General features: G+C 37.3%; 2 protein-coding genes across 8 annotated transcripts in view; one reads left to right on the plus strand and one right to left on the minus strand.

Moving 5' to 3' along the window:
• MIER1 (MIER1 transcriptional regulator) overlaps positions 1-1818 on the minus strand; it is a 64710-nt gene extending 62892 nt beyond the window's left edge. For 2 of the 6 annotated variants that reach the window (XM_039329104.1, XM_039329100.1), the window contains exon 1: positions 553-675. Coding sequence is in view for 3 of the 6 variants with exons in the window: in XM_039329099.1 (XP_039185033.1) it covers positions 553-696 (144 nt within the window). In the remaining 3 variants the exon portion in view is untranslated. Of the gene's footprint in view, positions 1-552; positions 708-744; positions 1064-1696 lie in introns of those variants that run through there. The other 4 variants (XM_039329101.1, XM_039329102.1, XM_039329099.1 and 1 more) reach the window with 4 other exon arrangements.
• Positions 1160-17091, plus strand: part of DNAI4 (dynein axonemal intermediate chain 4) — a 45286-nt gene continuing 29354 nt past the window's right edge. The window contains exons 1-2 of one of the 2 annotated variants that reach the window (XM_039329098.1): positions 1160-1367; positions 14253-14436. In XM_039329098.1, the coding sequence (XP_039185032.1) occupies positions 1315-1367; positions 14253-14436 (237 nt within the window). In that variant the 5' untranslated portion in view covers positions 1160-1314. Of the gene's footprint in view, positions 1368-11127; positions 11405-14252; positions 14437-17091 lie in introns of those variants that run through there. The other variant, XM_039329097.1, reaches the window with a different exon arrangement.

Genomic DNA, 17091 nt, shown 5'->3' on the forward strand with positions numbered 1-17091 from the left:
CCAAGCTGAGAATGGCCTTTTCCCAGTGTTCCCAGGCCAAGAATTTAACCTGTTGGAAAGTATCCTGCCACTCTAAATGCTGGAGCACCAGAGCTCTCCCCCCTTCCAAGACTTTCAAAGATTAAAACACCCAACCGTCGGAAGGGGAGGGGGCGCTTCAGCAAAATAAGCCTCTCTGATTCCCCAAGTCGCCCCATGAAGCTTTCGGGTCTCCCCAGATCTCCCTTTCCGCCGCCCACTCTTCTGCGATGGGGGGGGAGACAAACAAGGGGGCAACTTGGGTGAATCCCGACTGTCCCAAACAGGAAGAAAGCAACAGCCTTTTTTTCTCTTCTCCTTCGCAGGAAGGCACCTCTCATCCCAGAAGGAAGCGAAACGGTTATGTCAACGTTTCTCGTCGCCCCCCCCCCTCCGCCCAACCCATCCCGCCACGCCGGGTCCCGCAGGGCCGGGGCGTCCTCACCGACCCCCGGGGGGGGGGGAGCGCGAGTTCTAGGCGCAAGACGCCACCCAGGCCCATCTCGGGACTTTCCTCCCATCTCCGTAACTAACTTGTGGTGAAGCGAAAGGAAAAGGAGGGCAGCGGCCGCGCAACAAGTTCCCGGTTGGCCCCGGACTCGACTCATCTCTTTTCCCTCTCCAGCCGCCGCTTCTTCCTGTTCCTCCTTCTCCTCGGTCTCCCTCCCTCCTTCCCATCCTTTCCTTCCATCCCCTCGCCGCCACCCGCGACTCTCCCTCACTTACCTCCGCCATGTTCGCCGCTCAGCTGGGGCGGGCCGAGCCTGGAGAAGGGAATCACATCGCCGCCGCGGCGGAGAGGAGGAAATGGCACGGGAAGGCTGCGGGAGCGGCGGCGGCGGCGGCGACGGCGGCTCACAGGCTCTGGGACGCGGCAGCAGTGGATGCAGGGAGGAGGGAGCGGGAAGCCACCAGGGGGAGGAAGAGGCCCAACGTCACCGCGCAAAGGAGGTGGGCGCGCCCGCGACACCGCCTCTCCGCTCCCCCGCCCGCTCGCTCGCTGGCTTGCTTTTGCCTGCCTTCTCTTTCTCTGCCAGCGCGAGCGCTTCAAGTCACGAGACGGCGGCCTCCGCTTCCCGGCGTCGCGCTCGCGGAAGGCTCTTTCCCCCCCCCCCGCGCCGAATACGGGAAGAGAAATGATCTCCTCGGGACTTCGCCGCGTCTCCGGGGGACGTTTGTAAAAAAAAAAAAAAAAGTGTTTTAAACGGGCTACGCACGCGCAGTCCCCACCCAGAGCGAGGTCCCGACTTCTCAGGGCGGACGACAGTTCCCACACGTAACGCTGGGCCGCCAAAAATGAGCACCTCGTACAAGCCCGCGACTCAACACACCCGCCCAGACGGGCCGGGGTGAGTCAAAAGCTTCCGCTTTGCCAAAGTTACCCCCTCGGCGCTCTCTTCGCACGTTTCCTTTCGCTCATTTCCCCCACAGTAGAAGAACGGAGCCCAAATTCTTTCCATACTTGAGTCAAAGAAGTAGCGATAGCCACTTCCCGTATCGCAAATGAGCAGGGATAAGAGCAAGAAGCGGGGAACTCATAACGGGGAAAGACCTAAATCCACTCCCTCTACTCCAGAGCAGGCTAGCGCTGCCTTTTATCTTTCCCGAAACGCAGGAAGAGTCGACCAGGGCTTGCCCGGTCTCTTCTCTCCCCCCCCCGGCTAGTTTCTTCACGTACCTGTTTGCCCATGGTCTAAGAAGGGCAGCTTCTCCGTCACGAAGACGGGAGCGGGGACTAACAGGTGGGAAACGCAGCACCGGAAAAAGGGACCAGCTTCTTGCTTGAAGCATAGCGTTGCTGCCAAAACTGAATGGCTCCTTTGCCGTTTGTTTTCTGAAAAAAAGTTATCCCTAAAGGGAAGATTATGTCAGCCAGGGTAGTAATACTAGCCTCGCGTTTCCAGTTGGGAAAGGATACACTGGTAATTATTTTAGTTTTGTAGTATTTATTTATTACATTATACTGTCTCATGTGGGTAGTCCTCTACTTACAACCATTTGTTTAGTGACCGAAGTTACAAGGGCACTGAAAATAGTGACTTGACCTTTTTTCACACTTAGAACTTGCAGCATCCCCATGGTCACGTGATCAAAACTTGGATGCTTGGCAACTGGCACATATTTATGAGGTTGCAGTTTCCTATCATAGTCATCTGACCTGACAAGCAAAGTCAGGCCAGAATCTGAAGCCAGATTCACTTAACTACCATGTTACTAATTTAAGAGCTACAATAATTCACTTAAAAAACTGTGGCAAGAAAGCTTGTAAAAGAGGCAAAACTCAGCAACTGTCTTGCTTAGTAAAGGAAATTTTGGGCTTAATTGTCATAAAGTGAGGACTACCTGTATATTTAAAAGACAATGTAGAGAAAATAGCAATAGCACTTAGACTTACAGACTGCTTCACAGTGCTTTACAGCCCTCTCTAAGGGTCAACATATTGCCCCCAACAGTCTGGGTCCTCATTTTACCGACCTTAGAAAGATGGAAGGCTGAGTCAACTTTGAGCCAGTGAGAATCGAACTGCCAAACTGCAGGTAGCTGGCAGTCAGCAAAAGTAGCCTGCAGTACTGCATTCTAACCACTGTGCCACCACGTTCATAAAAAGAGCCAAGAGTGCAAGTGTCATAGGAGACAAGGATTAAAGCGACTGATTTATGGTTTGCCATTCTGTGTATGTGTGGGGAGAGGGCTCAGGTTACAATTCAGCATTTTGCAACCACTCCCCCCAAAGCAAAAGGATTTCCTTTTGGGGGTTCTTAGAACTGTATCCGTTGGGCCATCACAGTTTGATGACATAGTGCCGACCAAGCAACCTGGGTCTTCTGACATTTAGTGGCTGAAAATATTCCAGAGCTGTTTAACATTGTTAAGGACGTAAAGACGGCCCTTTAACCCATTAGGAAAAAAAAACCCCAGCGCTGCCTGTTTTGTATCTACTGATTCCAGTGGGAACAGTCTCTAGTTACATGCAACTATTGCACTCTCCAATAAATATGCATAAGATTCTACTGAATACTGCTGAACTCAGCAGGCTTTCCAACAGGACATAAAATGTTGCACTGTAAATGTGAAGATGAAAGCAGTGGAATTTCAATATAATCATAAAAGTGCATTGCAGTACAATCTGTTCTGTTGAAATCCAGGATGTGGTTTTATTACTGTATGTCTTAATGTGTCTTCTTGAAGACTTATTCTACGAATTACCAACTATGTAGAAGGGACATTTGAAGAATGTAAATATAGACAGTGCCGATATTGGGTATGAAATTAAAAAAGATAAATCTTTAGATCCTGTTGTATGCAAGCCATGATACATAGATATGCCATAAACAATTACCCCTAATTTGCAATTGGGATGGTGGTGTTCCTTTGACTCAGTTTTGACTCCTGATGGCTGCCTGAAAGTCCACGCCATTTTCTTGGCAAGATATTGGAAGTGGTTTGCATTACCTGCTTTCTAGGGCTGAGAGAGAGAGATGGGCCAAAGGTTGCCTCGCTGACTTAGTGTACTAAAGGTGGGACTAGCTCTCATCATCTCCCAGTTTCTAGCCTGATCTCTCAATCAGCAAACTGCTGACAGACTAATTGGTTGTATGGCACGTTTATATATTTCAGTAAAAAGGAACACAGGAATAAAATATAAAACATAGAAATAATAAATAATTTGCAACTATTCCCAAATAAATATCCATATTTATTTGTATACCTCCCAGAATCATATAATTTGAATTGGATGACTATATAAATGCTTAAATAAATACATCTTTAAGATGAGAATTTAGTGTCTTGTCTGATTATATTATAAATTGAGTTGATTTGAACCCACTGTTTGCTAGTAACAATTTTCAAATTTGCACTGCATATTTATTTTAGTTTTGCTTATTAGTTGGAATATAGACTTTCACAACTAATTTGTTCTTTCAGTTCAATTTAAGAGTTATTTGACTGTGCAGATTAGCTTGGTAGCAATTGAAACCTAATTTGGGTAGCAGATTATTTTAAAGCAATCATGAAACGTTTTATTTTATTTATTTAATCTATGCTATATGTCACCCATCCCTCTGTCAAGTGACTTTATACAATATGACATCTTTAGCAGAGGTAGAGTCTTGTGATCCCTGGAGCAGTGATACATGATTGCTGAAAACTGGCTACAATACATTTTTTTTCAATTTTGGGGAGGGAATAAATTAAAATTAAAGTGTTGTCCCTAAAACAGACACATAAAACTCTTTAAAATGACAACACAGCCTTGCCTACTTTGTGGCCCTTAATTCCTCCTGTGTTTAGCATGGTCTTGAGTTTGGATTTGTCTTACTACTGGTTAGATATTTTTAGGATTTTCAGCTTGTTTTAGTAGTAGTTGCTGCTTGTCAAGGACACTTGACTATACTTCTTAGCTCGATCAAGTAAATGGCATTGAACTGACACCTAGTTTATCATAGTGGGTCATTGATATATTCTGTTTATTAGTATCTTTTTGTTTTATAATAGGCAAAAAATGAGTCAGTTTTCTGAAATATGGGAGTACTATCACAATTTTCAGTCCTCTTTGGGGAAAAAAATGATTGCATCTTATCTAGAGATTCTTAATCTGTATACCACTAAAACCTCTCATTGTCATAACTTTTAACTGGGTGAAATGGTGCCTCGTAGGGCAACAATTTTTGAACCAGATACCTGACATAGGCTAATATACAGAATGTATTCAAAATCTAGGTTCCATGATTCTTGAATCAATAAAATTTGGGGACCACCAGCAAAGCTTGCCAAGATGTTCCAGAACAATTTGCCAACATGTTGGAAATGTAAAAAAGTACATGGAACATATTATCATTTATGGCGGACATGCCCAGTTGCGAAAAAAATACTGGACTAAAATAAGAAGATGGATCAAAGAAATAATAGACCAACCCGTAGACTGGAAACCAGAGATCTTTTTGCTGGGTATTTTAAACAGAAAATATAGTAAAGAAATATGGTATTTAATTCTACATATAATAATGACAGCAAGAATAGCATACGCACAGTTCTGGAATAATGAGAATATACCATCAGAGGAAGAAGTGATAAGGAAAATCCTGGACTGTGCTGAGATGGATAAATTAACAAAAGAAATAAAAGAAAAGGAAGATCCAGAGTACTATTTAATATGGAATAAGTGGTATGATTGGTTGGAGACTAGAAATAATAGAGGAGAATAAATGTGGAAAGGTCAAAAGTGGAAAATATGTGTATAATAATGTATAGTAATAATAATATGTATTATTTTAGTATGAATACTATAGTATGAAGGAAGAAAAATACAAACAAACAACGGGACAACAAGGACAAATATATCTAAAGAAGAATAAGGGGGGGAAATGTAAATAATAGATTACCGTTACGAAATTGCTGTTAAAAAAAAGGAGGAGCACACACTGTGTTTGTATGTGTGTTATGTTTTGTTTTGTCTTGTTTTGTTGGTTTAAAAAATAAAAATTTAAAATAAAAAAAATTATTTAAAAAAAGAATAAAATTTGGGGAAGTTGTGACTGCTTCAGTGCTACTAGCTGCTCTTGGGTTGCTACTGCAGCCACATGATCTTCATTTTAAATATTCTGTGCAGTTTCCCAGTGAATCTCACAATCCCTTGCTTCCTCATTTACTCTGTAATGATGAATTAACTCATCATGTGGCTCTTAAAGAAGCAATAGCTTTAAGGTGCAAGAAGAAAGGCCTAGATATTTTTATTGATTTTGTGCTTGTTCTCTGCACACAAACATGCACATGTATCTATATCCCATCTTTGTTCAAAAACTCAAGGCAATACATAGAGTTCCACATTCCTACTTTTCTTCACAACAACCTTGTGAAGTAAGTTGGGCTGAAATTCATCAAGTGAGCAGCTGTGGTTACAGAAAGAGTAGAAACTGGATCTCTCTGATGTCAATCAAATACATTAGCCTCTATATCTTATTGGTTCATTTTTCAACTGTTTCCTCCTCTCAAACTGATGTAGATTGGCCCCTCTTCCAGCTACCAGAGAAAAGATAGACTTGTCCTGCCTAGCCCTCAGGAGGTCACATGTTCCCATTTTTAAGCTATCTCTGATAGCTTCATATAACTCAGTGTTTCCCAAACTTGACAATTTTAAGGCATGAGGACTTCAACTCCCAGAATTCCACAGCTAGCAACGCTGGCTGTGGAATTCTGGGAGTTGAAGTCCACATGCCTTAAAATTGTCAAGTTTGGGAAACACTGATATAACTCAATGGAGAAGCGGGCAGAGATTCTAAACTATTCTGAGTTGACAATAGCAACATACAACGTTATGGTTAAAAACAAATTAAATAAAAATAAAGTAAAATATTGTCAGCATAATTATGCCACAAAGAAAGAGATGTTTGGTGTCATAATCAAGAGATGACACCAAATGTTGGGATGCAGCAGGAGGAGGAGAGATGAAGAAATGGAAGATGAAAGGGCTGCATGTCTCCAGAATCCTAAAGCAAGATACAGAATGAGAAGACAAGAAAGGATAGAAGAGGAAAGATCAACTTAAAAATATCTGACAAACATTAATTACTGTGAGAGTTCCTCAGCACGACAATACCACTTTCAACAAGACCTCAACAGAGAAAAAACAAAGCAAAATGCATAATGTGCACAACGTAATATTTCTGCTGATATTGGTGCTATGGCCGAAATCTGCCCTCCTCTTCTGTTCTTGTCCCCTGGGAAAAAATGCCAATTTCTGCTATATGAAGAAGAAGGTCAGAATAGGCAATTTGCAACCTCTACCCCATGAACTGCTCAATTTATATAACAATAATATTGCAAATTTCGGGAAGAACATCAGACAGTATAACTGCCTCTTCCGAAATGTCATCCTTTGATGCTAAAAAGTCCCTCCAACAAGGAACGGATTGAATCCTGTGATTATTCAGGGGCAAATCCAACATTACATCAGTGCATTCAAAAATGATATTGTTCCAAGAATTACACTCAATTTATCAGAAGGTGAAGATGTTCCCAATATAATTGTACTTTGCTCTAACTGTGCATAAAAGCAAACCATGCTGAATGTGCTAATTTATCTGGACAAACTGGTATTCCAACATGGTTAGCAACATGTCACTTTAAGTCAAGGAGAAAAATGTGAAAAGTTAGAATATTTATGAACCGTGGTAAATCAACCACAAATGTCATCAAAAGCATCCTTTGTTAAATAAAAAGTGTTTATATTTTTCTTGCTACGCATCTTTTTTAAATAAAATGATGTTTTCTTCTGTAACTTTAAAATCCAAGCAATAGCAGTCCCACCCATGGTAATTTTGTTTATCTGGTTAAGTAAGAAAGTATTTCTGAAAAGGTAACTGATCACGGTATGTATAGTTCTTAATTGAAATTATATGATTTTATAACATTAAAATACAAATTATACAGGGTATTTTTGTCTGCACCATTCTTACTTTATCACTCTTATCAAATGTGGATAGGGGAGGATTTTTAAATGTTGAAGCTGCCCAGAGTCACTGATGTGTGAGTTGGGTGGCTATATGAATTTATTTAATAAATAATAATAAATTTTATGTTTAGTATGGCAAATGTACAGGTAGTCTTTGACTTATAACCAGTCATTTAACAACCATTTGAAATTATGATGGACTTCCCCAGAATTACTTATGACCCGAGAGTTTTCAGAGTTATGATTGCAACACCCCACCCTGCAGTCATGTCCTCTCAATTTGGGCACTTGACAACTGGTGCTGCAGTCACATAACAGGATTTGCAATCTTTTTTTCTTGGTTTCCAGCATTTACTTTCTGTTTCTGGCAAAAAAATGCTTGTGTGGAAAATGGATTTGCTTAACAACCATGGCATTCATTTAATGACTATGGCATTTGTTTAATGACCGTTGTAAAAAATGGTTATAAGTTTGAAGCATCACCAGCTGGGTCTGCTTTTTGGGGGGTGATTATCTAAATCTTATGATAAACAGTTGAGGGAGCTAGGTATGTCTAGCCCAGGGGTAGGCAACCTCGGCTCTTTTATGATTCATGGACTCTTCACGAGTCATAAAAGATCCAAGGTTGCCTACCCCTGGTCTAGCCTATCAAAGAGAAAGTTTGGGGGGACATGGTAACTGTCTTCTGGTACTTGAAGGGATATCACAGAGAAGAGGGGACTGACTTGATTCTCCAAAGCACTGAAAGTCAGCACAAGAAGTAATGGGTGGAAGCTTGTTAAAAAGAGATCCAACCTAGAAGAAAGGAGAGAGAGAGAGAGACTAAAAAAACCTAAAAAAATAATATATGTAAACATTAAAAGGCCTGCAGCACAAAGTCCCTAAAGTCTTCTATTAAATTATAATAAGGAGGATAGTCTTAACTCCAGCACCAGATTTTTGCCTAGTGAAGGTCGCATTATCAAAAGACTTTCACAAATTGTAAATTCAGAAAGCACGCAGATGGGAAAAACTTTTACAAGTTGCCCAGTTGAATATCTAAGAAAAGATAAATATTGCCCATTTTTGTAAAACAAAAAAATCATCATCATGGATTCTATACTTTTCATTCTTTTTTTTCCCTTCTAGTATTGTTCTATGCAGTAAGGATGCAAAACAATTAACTTGAGGCATAAAACTACAGTAGTTGATAACTATTAGGTCAGGAATAGTAGTAAAGGTGTGTCTATTTGTTCAATATGTTTGAATTACAATAACCTAATCTGATTTGATAAGTTTTTCACAAAAGAGAAAAGAGGAAGAAAGTGCTGGAACTCAGAATCTGAGAGAACATAGCCTTTGCTCCATTCTCTTTCCACCCTACCGAGCTTCTGCATTGGGAAGGTGTGATAATTCTGCCCTGTCATTTTCAGAGAGAGTAGGCAGTTGTATCTGCTGTTTTGCCTTACTTCTTCTGTTTACTCATTGTCTGTTAGCACTTCTGAAGCTGTCTTTGGGTCTGGCTCTTTGTTGTCAGTCTCTTCTCTGACTCCAAATCTGAGCCCACTATAAGCAAGCTAGCTCAAAAATTAGCCTCTGCCATGTGCATTAATAGTTTTCATTGCACCTACTTAAAACTACTGATAAGTCTATCAGATTTTGCCTGAAAACATCTTAAGATACCAATAGCATAAAAAGACTTTTTAATATTTTCTGCTGATATTCAGTGCTTTTCTGGATTTAATACAGGTCAGATCTGGTAATTTTGACTAATGAGGTTTCATTTTAAAACTGGTTTATTATAATTATAGATTCCATTGCTTCAATAATTGACATATGTCTCTATAACCAAATATGGAGCAAGAGAACAGTATCTCAACCAATCCAATTCATACCTTCTTGGTAGTAAAATGTTTAGTAAGAATGTCATTGTAGGAATATAATCTAGAGCAGGGTTAGGCAACCCTAGCTCTTTTAGGACTCGTGGACTTCAACTTCCAGAATTGACTCCTAAAAAAGCCAAGGTTGCCTACCCTTGTCTAGAGTTACAAACTATTAAATTCATGCTTCTTTGTAAGTTGCACTGAATTGAAAATTCTCCCCCAAATGCCATCAGAAATGGATTGAATAGATCTAGCCCTATTTCATTTGAAAATCATGACTCTTGAATAAACACACAAGACTTGAATTGCACAAAAAGACTATTTGAATGTCACTGCTAACTAGCAATCACACAACAAAAATGTGAAAGGAAATGAAGCAGTCTTTAACAAGAATATTAATTTAAAAAGTATACTCAGCAGAAGGCAAAACTTGTATAAATAATTTAAGTATCATAGGTGCATTCATAAATTGCTCTTTTACGATAGTAGCATAATATGGCTTCCATCCACATTGGAAGATACATTGAACCGGACTGCAAATTATTTGCAGAAAGTAAAGAATTGCATTTGCTTAGCTATTCTGAATTTTTGATACAGTAATATAAATGAAAATCTATAGCTTTACTGCCATTGAAATTGCTTTAGGTATCATAGTCTCTGTTAAAAACTGATAAACATAAAAGACATGGGAATATTATGGATATAACATCCAATATTAGTTTCGAAAAGTGAAAATGGTTGCATCTTCAGAAAACGTAACAAACAAAAAGAAACAACAATTTTCAGAAACTAGATTCATTTACCAACCAACTTGGTATAGTGTTTAAGATGTTGACCGAGAAACTAGGAGAGTTTGAGTTGTAGTCCTGCCTTAGGCATGAAAAACCAGCTGGATAACTTTGAGCCAATTACTCTAAGCTGCGTGGGGTTGTTGTGAGAAAAATAGGAAGAGGAGATAGGAGTATTAGATATGTTTGTGACCTTGAGTTGCTTATAAAGTAATAAAGATGGGATTTTAAAAAAATCAAATAAATAAAACCAGTAATGCAAAATCTATTACATATTATATATATATATATATATATATATATATATATATATATATATATATATATATGTATATATATGTATATATATATATATATATATGTTTTCTGAGGTTTTCGCGGGTGTTTGTATGTAGGTCTTTGGTTGTTCGGGTTCTACATATTCTTTAAGGTAGCCCCAATTTTTGACCATTGTTTAGCAATTGATAAAAGCGAAATATATGAAACAGTATATAAATCAATCAAAACTTATAGATAGAATAATGATAGAAAAAATTACATGCAAAAAGAGCCCCATGCAACATCTATATCAAATTTATCTCTTCTTAATATATTACATGAGATTTCAGATTAAGCGCAAAGTTGCTGTGAGCTACACTTCTTAATGAGTTCCTGAGGAAAATTATCTATTTTATGTGTTAGTAATGTAGTGCAGGTTAAGTTCAAAATGCAGCATCGGTGGATGAGAGTAAATCAAATTTACAAAGAGGTTTAGCTGCATAATTTTCCCTTTTATTTAAATGGAATGAAAGGCAGACAGAACTTTCAAATCTGAAACTAACAATAGTCATAACATTTCCAGAGCAGATTCTAAGTTCCTGCAATAACCAAGAGGGTAAGAAATGCAAATAAAAGCTATCCAATCTCTGTTTTCATCCAGGCTTTCTCTTATTGTTAGCCAATCATATAGCTACATGCGGAAAAGGTGGCTGTCATGGTTACCACATAAACAGTTTCCTATTTCAACAGTAGCTTTGAGGGAGTCAGGCTTTGTACTTAATTTGGATTTTAAAGTAGCAATCTAGTAACCTAGACATTTGCTGGATCTTATTTCTCAAGTGCTGGCATACTGGCAATAAGAGCTGCTGCTTATTTGACAGCTTCAGTGTTCTCTCCACTATTGTGTTGTGAGACAGATAGTATATTCAGAATACATTTTTCTTTACTTTAAACACCTTGATCATGTCAGAAATGAGTAATAACCAGGGTGGCAAGAGCAAGAGGCACAGCATCGCTATTAATACGTAAGTAGCATAATGTTAATGTAGCAAGGGGGTGGTTTTGTACCAGGCTCAGTAGAGAGGAAGCTATATCCGGTCATTTTGTGACCAGCTAATACAGTTTTTCCTAATGTGCTGTTGTTTTACTGTTTTAGATACATCAAATCAGTTTAGACAAGCAGTTATGGCTTATAAATATTGCAATCTATAGCAGTCAATGAGGAAAGGTGTGTGGAGCTATAGGATAAAAGTATTTCTTCCTGAAATTTGAAGATGCAGTATTCCTAATACTAAAGTTGCCTGTATTAAGGCAAGAGACTTCAGCTGAGGGACATGAGGTTGGGGAGAAAGCATGGACTCTATAGAAACAGACTTCTAGTGTTTGTCTTCCTCAAGCATTTGGTAAGAATCCCCTCAATTAAAAACTGGAATGTAGGAGATTGTTCTGGTTCTAATTTGTTTGTTTGAATTGATTCCATTTCTCATGTGGTTCTAAAAGTTTTCATTCTAAAGTAAATAAAAATGTAGCTGGCTAAAGGATAAATATAGTGGTACCTTGGTACTCATTAATTGGTTCTGGGAGGTGTGATGAGTACCAAAAACAATGAGTACCAAATAATAATAATAATATAGTGAGTTACACTAGCTTATGTGTTGAGTACCAAGCAAATAATGAGTACCAGAACTAAAATTTTCAGGCCAAAATGCATTGAGTACCAAATTCAATGAATTTCAAAGCAGTTGTGTACTAAGGTATGACTGTATATAAATTAAAATATTCTCAAATTAAATAATTTTAATATCATTGCTAAATTAAGAATTTTTAAGTTGTATTCTTAAGTAACATATTCATTGTGCTTATGAATTTATGACTAATGGTTTTTTTTACTTTATTTGAAGACATTACAAGTGGTTGAGAAAGGTTAATAGGTGGTGTGTGTACACAATTTATTCTGAACCCTTCCTAATAGCCATGCTAGAAAAGGGAAGGAAAGAAGTGGAATTGGTTAATCTCAAATTCACCTTATACTAAACCATAATGAATAAGACCTCTGTCTCCATATTGTGCTTTTTATCAATTATCTAGTCCAGCGGTTCTCAACCTGTGGGTCGCGACCCCATTTGGGGTCGAACGACCATTTCACGGGGGTCGCCAAACAACGTGATCTGCCATTTTTTTTGTCAGCTGGCGGCACGTCCTTATGACCGGGGTCGCCAGAAAAAAAAGGTTGAGAACCACTGATCTAGTCTTTCAAAAACAATAAAAGTTTTTGCAGAAGAATGGTTCTTGGTCCTACCATCATATATTGAGCATCTATTCTGTCCTACCTTAGTTGATTTTGGTGACTAAAAAAGATAGAAAACATAATGGGAAAATACAAATTCTAAATAGGAGACATCAGCCCATTGATTTCATGTAAAATGTATGTGTGGATGTGTGGATGGATGTACACATAAACACTAATTTAGAGATAGAAGTAGAAGTACCTAAATCATTCATGACACCCTTTTGTACCTTAATGAATACAGTAATTTATCCAGAGTTTACCCTGTGATATGCTCAAGTAGGAAAGGATAATTTTTTTATTTAATTTACACAACAGCTGTAAAATAGATTGATATTTTCTCATTTTATAATGTTATTACTAAATTATAGCAATTAGCCATCAATTGAATTCGTGATCATTTGTATCCACTAAAGCACAGATGCACAATATTGAAAAGCTGTGGAACACAAACTGTCCACCATAATTCTACTTTCTCCTTTTTTCTTATGCTATACAATTGTATAAACACTATATCACAGGCCGGCAACCTGTAGCTACAGAGCCGCATGCGGCTCTTTGAACCTTCTCTTGCGGCTCCCAGCCTCTTCTGCCATTTGCAGAGAGAGAGACAGAGACAGAGATAGGCACTTGTGCTTCCCCCCCCTCTCTGTGTGTAAAAAAGAGAGTAGCCTTACCCTGTTCGATGAACTGAAAAGCTTATTGGGTGGGGCTCCTCCCTTTGGTAAAAAAGGATATATGTAGTGTTATCTTCATTTTAGATATCAAAAGGGTTTTGCGGCTCCCAGTGTTTTGTTTTTGGTGGAAAATGGATCCAAGTGGCTCTTTGAGTGTTCTGGGTTGCCTACCCCTGCACTATACTATAGTAATGGGAGATGTTAGGTATAACATCTAAATTTCCATTTGCCCATATTTGTCAATATTATAAAATGATTAGGCCACTCATTGAAACACCCATAACCACCTCAGTCTTGAAACATTCAAAACATGGAGTTCATATAACATGATACTTTAAATAATGGAAGTTAAAATTTAAAAATTTGAAAGTTTAAAATAGCTGACACCATACAGAATCCAATTTTCACAGATGAGACAATTCATCTACAAGGATGTCCACTGAGGATCATAAACTGAAGAAAAACCTGAGTGTGTGAACCTTTCCATCATCTGGGTTCACACATAGTTCTAAGTCATGTTTTGTTCAACTGTAGATTGTTCAGCAAACTCAGTTGCTATATTCATATATAATCTTACACTATTTGTATTCATCCAGCTTGTCAACCAAAGCACCTCATATCTTAACTTAGTGAAATACATCTTTTACCATAAAATACCATTTACTGTCAAGACCTGTAGCATAATTTACTTATCTGGTGTCCTTAAAATGTACTTAACTATATTTTCATATTTGTCACCAAGTATTCACAGTTATAGTCCAATAACACCTGGCTTGGTTAAGAACGTTTAAATTATAATATTGTTTTGAGAAATAAGTTAAAGTAAATGTGTCAAATTTTAAGTGGCAAATTAATTTGAATCAATCTTGTAACTTCTAATCTTCTGTATACTCCTCTATTTGTTACCAGGACCATTGCAAAAGAACAAAATATATATAAGAAGTTACCATCATCTTCAGCATCTGGGAGACAATTGAGCTTTGTTAGTGCTATGCAGACCAGCAAAGTTGGTTCAATGGCTCGCAGGAGTATTGTGATCACTTCAGAACCAAAAACGGAAAAGGGTTCTTTACCAAGCAAACCTCTTGTCCAGGTAATCGGGCACTACATGAATCATCAGTGTAGATTTAACTAACTAAATCCAAGATAGCCAATTAAAGATGCAAAAATGTTAGAAATGTATTGATTCATCACACAAATCAGCCAGATGTTCAGATTGGATTTGGCATTTTTATCTACCTACCGAATCCTTCCAAGGACCTGGGATATGCAGATGTTGATGTTTGATGGTATTAGAGGTATCATTGCAGAATGTTAGCTGTTCTAAGCAAAGCTGCCTTTTGCAATTAGCTAATGATGAATTTATCAGTGCTGATGATGTTCAAATGATACTGTAGTTGTTTTAGGATTGCAACCAAGGTGCCTATTACTATTGGTATAACTTTTGCCTTCTTTTTCCAAAGAAACTTATTGTTATTATTATTTCAGATAACATATAAATTAAGATCATTCTTCTGGAATAAGGTCTATAAGTGAGAAACATGAATGTTGTTTTCCTTTGGTATCACTCTATCAAATTAAATGATAATTTATTTTAAACAATAATGCTAATAATAATAACATTTTGCTGCATAACAGTAAATGTGTCTGTATATTTGTGTCTCATGAAATGAGCTATATTTTCTAACCATTAACCAGAGGTCATTTGAAAAAACAGTAAGCATTCAAGCAATGGGCAACAATTTTAAAATGGAATTATGATTGAAAAAAATATATTTAAATCTATTGTAGAAATAAATGTAATGTATGAATTACATTTATTTCTAAAAAATTAAAAGATTATTTCCTGCTCATTTTATATCAAAGCTGGAAACAATGGAACATCTTCCATAAAATACCGGATCAAACTCAATAGTTGTTGCTTAGTTGTCTTCTAAGCTACAGATTTAATACATGTTTTTAGTTTTAATCAAAAGTTCATTCCTGTATAAACATAAGTCTGCCATTTAATTATGAGAGTTTATATGTGGCACAATATCCACTGTAGACCTATTGAGAACTATTGTAAGTATTTTGTATCTTCTTCCACCAGGTCTGTATTTTGTTTGTCATCTAAAAAATATCATCTAGCTTTTAATTATCTGCTTACAATTACTTTACAATCTGTTTTAGAATCTTCCCAGTTAGAAACTGACTGCTCTGCAATTTTCTGTATCCTCCTTGCACCCTGTTTAAACATAAGGGACATTTGTCCTCTTCAATTTATGTAATAATTAGGATTGTATTACATAAAACAAATTGCACAAGTATATTCTTTATGTAATATAGAGAATAGTTAGACGTCCAGCCAGGCTATCAGCAATTTTTAATACTTTTAATGGATTTGGCTCTGAAATTTTGAATATATTCAGAATGAATAGGTGTTCCCTGACCACATATCTAGCTGAAGATGCAGGGCTTATACCTTCAAACTACTCTTCATAACTGGCTAGTAGAACACAAGTCTCTTGTAAAAGTCTTGGTCAAAAGGAAAAGCTTGATATTTCTGCCTTTTCTTTGTGAGTTTGTTAGTCTTGCCATCTTTACTGAGCAATTGATTGTTTATTTTGAGTATATATGAAAGTTTATGCCATTCTTAGAATCCTGTACTAACTTTTATTTATTTATTCAATTTATATGGTCACCCATCTCAAACATATAAATCTCCATTCTTTGTGACACAGGTTGTTTTTCAATTAGTGATTTACAGCATCTTCCAATGTCACCCAGTCATTAATGAGGTGATATTAAATAGTCCTTATTACATTAACAGTGAAACAATGGTGGTTTCATGACTCCAAAAGAAATTACAAATTATTAATCTTCCCATTCCAGCTGTTTTTTGTTTGTTTATTATTCCTGGTGCTTGTTCTGTTGCTCAAACATCTATATCATGCTTACTCCTTTTAAAACCCATATTTCCATTAAGCCTTTTAAACAGTCTAGATATTTGGAAGTAAAATAGTTAAACTTTCTTCCCTTTTCTTCTGAAATCCATTTTCCTTTTCTTCTTCTGTTATCCTCCAGCTATTCCATATTGTTAATGTGTAAGTCCTCCTGATCTTGTATTTTATAAAGTTTCTTGCACATTGATAATGTTATATAAACAAATATATAGTCTGGTATTAAGATGATTTGCATACAAATGTTTCTAGGTTCAGGGAATATCCATTTAAAAGGATTGTATACAATTGATAGGAAATAGCTGGGTTAAAAACAAAATATGTGGCCAGTAGCTATCAGTAAGTTAGATGGAAGAATCTTTCAACTTGATGTACTTCATATGTTTGCAAATGTTCACTTCAATAAGAAAGTGGAGTGCAGAATCCGGGGCTTTTCAGTGGCTCCCTTTTTTCATGCATTGGCTGAAAAAATTATTCGTTTTATAAATAAAACAATTACCTAAAAGTCTTAAAACGGAATAAAAATCTTAATGTACTTTATGAATTTTTCAGCCATAATGTTATATAGTTTCCATGAATTGTCCATGCTACTTTAATGCAATCTGTTCCTTAATATTTTAAGGTACTCTTAAAAGTACCCAGGAAGATTTAATAAAGAAAAGCAGCATATCTCAGCTAATAGGAAACATCCACTCTTTAAAGAAAAGATCTGAATCTTTTTAATCAAATTAATAGGCAAAACCATTATTTTAAATATTGTTAAAATAAAATATTATTCAGGCATTTTCTTTCATTCACAGTTATGC

This window comes from Crotalus tigris, unplaced genomic scaffold (genome assembly GCF_016545835.1).
Source record: "Crotalus tigris isolate CLP2741 ecotype Arizona unplaced genomic scaffold, ASM1654583v1 scf7180000024387.2241675, whole genome shotgun sequence".
Classification (NCBI taxonomy): Eukaryota; Metazoa; Chordata; class Lepidosauria; order Squamata; family Viperidae; genus Crotalus; species Crotalus tigris.